Below are 6,945 nucleotides of genomic sequence, written 5' to 3' on the forward strand. Positions count from 1 at the left end.
GCGATGGACACGTGTAGGAGGTCGACGCTGCCTGGGGTCGTGGTGGCGTCGGCAGCAGCTAGATCGGGCAAGGTAGATGCAGCAATACATCTCTGAAGATGGATTGATGGGAGGTGGCTGCGGCGGCCTCATACCTGACAAGCGTCTTGGTTGAGGAGCACGCCGGACTGGTGCGTGCCCATACCCGGCAGACGTCCTGGTTGGGGACCTCAGGTCTTAAATGTTTATGTTTGGCTGCGAGGTCTGTTTGATATTAGGCACAGACTATCAGCATCCCTTCATCAATTGGATATGAGTAGCGACGGTGGCTTCACTCTTACTGTTATATGACTTTGTAAGGTCTTGTGTGAATAATTAATAAAATGGCTACATGGATCGTCCAGATGCACATGCCGGAATTCCTCCTCCATTTCTAAAAAATAAAAAAAATAAAAATCAATGATCGACTCAACACTCTTGTATATACGTCTTTCATTTATATCTCTAACAAATGCGCTCTACAAATCTGGGGTTTCCACCAGTAAAAAGAGAATGGAACACTAGGACTAGTGCAGCTTCCTTCTGAAGAAAGTTGCAGTCACTACTCTACTACCGGCCCTGAAGAACTGTCATGGCCATGGTGTTCCTGGTGTTCTCGAGATCGCTTCTCTGGCTCTTCTCTCCCATCATTTCGATAAAAGCAGGCTGCACCGGCGTCGGGAGGGACAGCGACGACACGCTTCCATTTTCCAAGATGGAGACGACCGACGACATTAGCGGCCTCCTGCTCGGGTCGTCCTCCACGCACAGGAGCCCGACGTGGATGCAGAGCAATGCCTCATCCTGTGAACAGCTCCCTGCCATGGATGGGTCCACCAGCTTCCCTGCCTTCCCTTCCCTCCACAGGCTCCATGCCTAGTTGAAAATAATAATAATCAGATTCAACCATTTGTGTGTGTACGTGTGTACGTGTGTGTGTGTGTGTGTTATATTTTCCAAAAGATGAATATGGATTTGGGCATGGCATGGACTGAAATAAAAAAGGCATTGGCAGTTTTAGTTCGGGTGCTTACATAGATTATGAGGCTGGGAAACTCCATGATGCCCTCGGTTGCGCTTACCCTGATGCCACTCACGGTCTCCAGCAGCAGCACGCCGAAGCTGTACACGTCGGACTTGACGGAGAAGACGCCCTCCGTCGAGTACTCAGGAGCAATGTAGCCACTGTCCACACAGTTTTTTTTTGTCAGAAGAGGTGCCACATGCATTTTTCTGTTAAATGCTAACTACTGTACCAACTTAAAACAGAATTTTTTTTTTTGTCTTTCAGAAATTTCAGTCAAGTGTTCAGGTTACTCACTATGTTCCGACGACTTTCCGGGTGTTGGCTTTCACCTGGTTGTCACCAAAGATCTTTGCCATGCCGAAGTCGGCGATCTTGGGCCGCATCTCTGCATCCAGCAGCACGTTGCTGGCCTTGAGGTCCCTGTGAATCACCGTCAGCCTGGAGTCCTGGTGCAGGTAGAGCAGCCCCCTGGCCACCCCCTTGATGATCCCCAATCGCGTCGGCCAGTCCAGCACCGCTTTCCTAGCACTGTCTGCAGAAAATAAACGTGAGAAACTATGGCAAAGAAATAAATTCAGTAACTTACTTGAGCTATATGAACATTGTATGTACCAAAGAGGACGGCGTCGAGGCCCTTGTTGGGCAGGTACTCGTAGATGAGCAGCTTCTCGGCCCCCTCGGTGCAGCAGCCGAGGAGGCGGACCAGGTTCCGGTGCTGCAGCTTGGCGATCAGAGTCGCCTCGTTCTTGAACTCCTCTGCTCCCTGCTCTGAATCCTTGCTCAGCCGCTTCACAGCGACCACCTGACCGCCGTCTAGTTTTGCCTTCCCAATGGTAAACACAAACAAGCAGTGGAGTGAGACCATGTTTTTTTTTTTTTTTAAAATTTGGCCACTGAATTTTGTGCTAAACTGACAGAACATCGAACTTCAGGTGACTGAAAGACAGGTGAAAGATAGTATACCTTGTAGACCTTGCCGAAGCCGCCGCGCCCGATCATGAGGGCCTTGGAGAAGTTGCCCGTGGCGGCGACGATGTCGGCGAACCGTATGGACGGGAACTCGAGGTCTCCGGTGTGATCTCCTTCACCGATTTCGCTCGACGTGTTTGTGGTCCCCGTCCTTGTCCCGGGCATTGGCGTCTTCTGGCTCTCGGTTTTCCTCCTCTTGTCTGTAAGATTGTTGTGATGAGCATCTTGTCTAAGAATGAAATGGTTGGGCATGGCAGGTTTAGAGGTAAGGAAATGTAACTGTACCTCTGCATCTGCAGAACCATACGAAGAAAATGCATGTGAGCAGCAGGACGGCTGCTGACACCGGCACTGCTATCTTCACGGCATTTCCGCTGGCCTTTCCACCTGCACATGCAAATACAAGGCAAAAGTTTGATGAAACAACAGTAAACTTTTTGTTCGAATTCAGCAAAATCAGACGGAACTCTGAAAATCTTTTCTTGAAAAAGCTCTGAAAAGTTTGGTTAACTTGATTGTATACCCGGGGAAGTGGAAGCATCAGCGACGGGCACGCGGAGGTAGAGCGTCTCGCCGCCCCAGCGCGGGCCGATCATCTGCGCGTCCACGAGCTCCCCTGCCCACACGATGCACCGGCTCAGCTCGCCCTTGGCGCTGCTGCTCTGCAGGTTGGCGTACGCGTACGCCTCGCACGAGCAGTTGGCGGCGCACCTCGCCGCGCACTCCCCCGCGCTCCGGTTGCCGGTGTCCAGCGAGAACTTGTCCGGCACCTTCATGGTCGGCATCGCCACGAAACCCACCCCCATGCCGCCGCCGCCGCAAGGCGGCAGCGCCTCCTTCCGCCGGCACCCCTGCTCGAACACGCCCGCGCCCCACTCCGACGCGCTCGCCGGCTCGAAGCCGTCGAGGCACCTGCACGCCGCCGGGGCCGCGGTGACGTCGCAGTACCCGTACGCGCCGCAGCGCCTGTATGTGCTGCACCCGCTCGACGGCCACGACAGGAGCGTGGCCCACGCCGACACGGTGCTGTTCCAGCTAAGGAGCTGGAACCTGCCGGAGCTGGTCACCACGTACCGCGTGGGCGCGGCGCCGCCGGAGAGGGTGAAGGCGATGGAGATCTCCTCCTCGGTGTCGACGATCGCCGTGTAGAGCACCGTGCCGGCGCTGAGGTACATGCTGGCGACGGCGTACCCCTTCCAGACGGGCGTGCGCCAGTAGGGCCGCGTGCCGTTCCACATGAGCAGCTGCAGCGACGTGCCGGGGTCCAGGCCGTAGGAGAAGGGGCCCGGCGCTGGGTCGCCGGGGGATTTCCAGGACACGATCCGGTTGCCCTCCCCCGTTAGGTGGCTCAGCCGCACCTTCATCCCCGGGACGAACGTGTCCGTTGGGTGGTCGAAGCTCTGCCACGCCACCGTGCCGTTCAGCGACCGGACGACCAGGTTGCCCTCGTTCGTCAGCAGGGCCGGCGGCGGCGACGAGGACGAGGAGGACGAGCCGCCCGCGCCGGGAGTCCTCCAGAGCACGCGGCCGTCGGCGTCGGACATGACGAGGCTGGAGTCGTTGGCCAGCGCCAGCGTCGGGGAGCCGGCAGCCGGGGCCTCCCGGTTGGCCACCCAGACAACGGTGCGGGGTGCAGGGATGCCGTTGTACCATATGCCAAGATACCGTCTCGCCGGTACCGCGGCGTCGTCCGGGGAGAAGAAGCCAAGAGCGAAGGCGCCGCCATCAGACACGAGGGTTTGCTCCACACGGAGCCTCTCGCCGACGGCCAGCTGGTCCTCGGCGGACGCGCAGGGGAAGCAGACGGCGACGGCGAGGACCAGGACGGCGACGGAACGTGACAGGTCCATCGACCAAGTTCAAGGTGCGTGCAAGCACATTAGCTTCGGCGACGCGGGGAGCGCGATCAGTGAAGGTAGCTAGCTACAGCCTTGACATTTGATCATTCGTGTTCTTGGCCGGCAAGGCGCGCGATGTAGCCTAGCAAGGCACACGGTGACACGAGCTTGTGAATTCATATTGACTAGTTTGAGCATGCACCAGGGTCCAGGGAAGTGCAGTGCACATGGGCGCAGGTGAAATGGTCTGGTCTACTGTGTGTGCGCGTGACGCGCAAGTGCATACCGTACCGCGACCTACCTTGTCCAACAAGGACAGTTGATTCTGTGGTGTTTTGGCACGAGGGCACGACCGATCTGGTTGACACGGTGGATTGTTGACAATGTGGGCGAATCTCGAGGTTCTCGCCGGTGGTTGGATTTCGCTGTTCTCGCCGCCGGCATGCCCAAGGAGGGAAGGCTCGTCGAGGGTGGCAAGGTTTTACCTGCCACACTGGGCTCCTCATGTCGTTCACGTTCCCGGTCCAGATCTGTTGTAGCGAGGCGGGGGCCTTTCCTGCATTCAGTTCATCGGCAGAACCGACGGGCGCGTCGGATTCGGTGGCAACCGCGAGGCAGTATATGGGGTGCTAGGGTTCCACCCTTCCCATTTTAGCGTCAGGATGGACGGATGACGGATTTGATTCCGGCAGATCTTGTGTACGGGGTTCGGAGCGAGTAGTTTAGACGCGATGGTAACAAAGACAAGAGATTTTACCCAGGTTCACCAGCCAAAAAAAAAGATTTTACCCAGGTTCAAGCTCTTCGAGGAGATAAAACCGTATGTCATGCTTGTGTTGAATTGATTTGGGAAGGAGCACAAAGTACAGGTTGCTACTAGATCTTCGATCTGTCTAGATCTGATGATTTAAGTTGTCCACCTGTCGTTACATTCTAGTCGAGCCCACCTGTCGGTGTGTTCACCCGACGGCTCGGACCCAGATGGATTGTTAATGATGGATGGATTGTGTGCCAGTCCGGGGCCATCGTCATTGGGCGGCGTTCGTCACGCCGCACGCGCACACACCGTGTTTTTCCTAAAAGTACGCTACCAAGCAAGAATACAATCCTTGGGGCCACCGCGAGCAAGGCCCTTGCGGGCGCGCCTGACGCCGCTCAGTGATGATGGCCCCTGGGCGAGCCCCACAGCCCACCCGTCATGGACCTTCTAGGCAGGTCACCCGGGTCCAAGCTGTTCAGGCAGATCGGACAGCTCGGAGCCGTCCTGAGACGCTCCCGCCGCAAGCCAACAGGCAATAGTGGGCCAGAAGCCTCTCTTCATCCTCGACGAGCCAAAAACGCGGCACTCCAGCATCCTTTACCGAAAAAGGCTTTCGCCCCGCTTTATAAATAAAGCAAACCGTCAAAGAGCACACATACAGAATCAAGTCCACACACACACCCAAGTCTCACAACATAGTACATAGGTTCTGCTGAGGGCACAACTCAACAAGCCCAAAGAAAATAAAAGAACAGAACACACCGGACGAAGATAACGCCTCCGACAGGCGGACGGCGGCGGCGGCGGGGGCGGCGGCAACAGGCGGACGACCATCGAGCGAAGATCGGCGATGAAGACTGAGATGGAGTCACGGTCCTGGGGGCGGCTAAGCGGCCGCCAAAGCTGTAAGAAACCCGAGAGTTTGAAAAGAGCATCAGAAGCCCGTCGGAGAGGTGTGCGCTGAATCACAAGCTTATTGCGGACTGTCCAGAGGGTCCAGGCACTAGTAGAAAAAGGACGTAATATGAGACACATTAGTGCCGGTTTGGTTTTGAGCCGGCACTAATGTGTCCAATAGTGCCGGTTCCAACAGCTAGCCGGCCGTTCTCATTAGTACCGGTTCGTGGCGAACCTATTGTACTGGTTCGTGGCACGAACCGGTACCAAAGAGGGTGGTGGCAGGGTGTTGTCAGTCTGGGGCCCCTCCAGCACCTTTAGTACCGGTTCGTGGCACGAACCGGTACTAAAGGCGACGTACATAAACCCTTTGTCCCTCCCGAGCCACTCTGTTCTTCCCCTTTCCCCTCACTTTCTCTGTTCTTCCCCCTCTCTCCTCAAGCTCCTCACAAATTTTGCCCAAAATTTGTCAAGATTTGAAGGCCCCCATCCATTCAAATGATCACAAAGGTTAGCAACTTTGTCCTTTCAACTCTCATTGCTAGATTAGCTCTTGCAATGCTTTGTATAGTGATTAATTTGGCAGGAATAATTATATTTGCTAGTATTTGATTTATATGCAGTTTGAGCACAAAAATAACACTTAGTTTGCATATGTAGGTGTGGTTTACTTAGTGCCTTCTAAATCTCCGTCGTAACCACCGTCGATCGCCCGCACCGTCCCGTCGCCGGCACCACCTTCTGGTGAGGCTCTTGTTCATGAATGTTTTACATTACCATATTGATGTTTATGTGATTTGGATATATAGTTACTCGTATAATTATCTTACCCGTACGTTGTTTGTTATACATAGTGCCATGGTTTTGATATCCGTCCCCATCGGCCCTCGTCCTTGTTATGATTCGGATGTGGTATATTCTCTTTTAAAACAAGTTGTTGCATTTCGTGTTTATGACAAATTATGCCCATCAAGTTGACATAGATATTTTTATCTAGGAGGTATGTGAACCGAAAATTCCAACCGACCCTATTGTCGACAGGTTAAATTTAGTTGAAAGAGAAAACGAGTATTTGAAAGAAAAATTGAAAAGAATTGAGGGGGAGAAGATGGAATTGGAGTTGCATGTTGCCGATGTCGTCGATGATCACAAGATCAATATGGAGAAAATGAGGTTGAAGATTAGAAAGATTAGAAAATATGCCATTGATAGTGTGGCTTGGTATCATTATGCTGTTGGATCAATTGTTACCTTAATTGCGATCTTCATCGCATTTGTTGTTGCATTTAAATTCTTTAGCTAGAGAGTTATTTGTATGTTGCATTTAATTAAGTGTTGTATATGAACTTTATGTATGAACTTGTATTAATTTGGTCTATTCGGTGTTGTGTAATGAAGATGAGCCGACAATGGATGTATGATGACAGATGCTCTCC

At 53.5% G+C, this 6,945-nt stretch overlaps 1 protein-coding gene across 1 annotated transcript; it reads right to left on the reverse strand.

Annotated features, from left to right (window-relative positions):
• Nucleotides 1–505: 505 nt before the first annotated feature.
• LOC123116805 (receptor-like serine/threonine-protein kinase SD1-8) lies at nucleotides 506–4,053 on the reverse strand. The gene is made up of 7 exons (XM_044537707.1): nucleotides 2,538–4,053; nucleotides 2,300–2,401; nucleotides 2,009–2,214; nucleotides 1,658–1,868; nucleotides 1,340–1,577; nucleotides 1,053–1,203; nucleotides 506–894 (listed from the first exon to the last, which is right to left on the reverse strand). The coding sequence occupies exons 1-7, from the start codon at nucleotides 3,862–3,864 to the stop codon at nucleotides 589–591; spliced, it is 2,541 nt and encodes an 846-aa protein (XP_044393642.1). The 5' UTR covers nucleotides 3,865–4,053; the 3' UTR covers nucleotides 506–588.
• Nucleotides 4,054–6,945: the final 2,892 nt, after the last annotated feature.

This window comes from Triticum aestivum, chromosome 5B (genome assembly GCF_018294505.1).
Source record: "Triticum aestivum cultivar Chinese Spring chromosome 5B, IWGSC CS RefSeq v2.1, whole genome shotgun sequence".
NCBI classification, from domain to species: domain Eukaryota; kingdom Viridiplantae; phylum Streptophyta; class Magnoliopsida; order Poales; family Poaceae; genus Triticum; species Triticum aestivum.

Excerpts from the sequence above, each read along its gene's own strand:
- LOC123116805 (XM_044537707.1), bottom strand. The coding sequence starts at position 3,864 with ATGGACCTGTCACGTTCCGTCGCCGTCCTGGTCCTCGCCGTCGCCGTC. Across the intron at positions 2,402-2,537 it reads TGATGCTTCCACTTCCCCGG|GTGGAAAGGCCAGCGGAAAT; the intron begins GTATACAATCAA and ends TTGCATGTGCAG. Across the intron at positions 895-1,052 it reads TTCCCAGCCTCATAATCTAT|GCATGGAGCCTGTGGAGGGA; the intron begins GTAAGCACCCGA and ends ATTTTCAACTAG.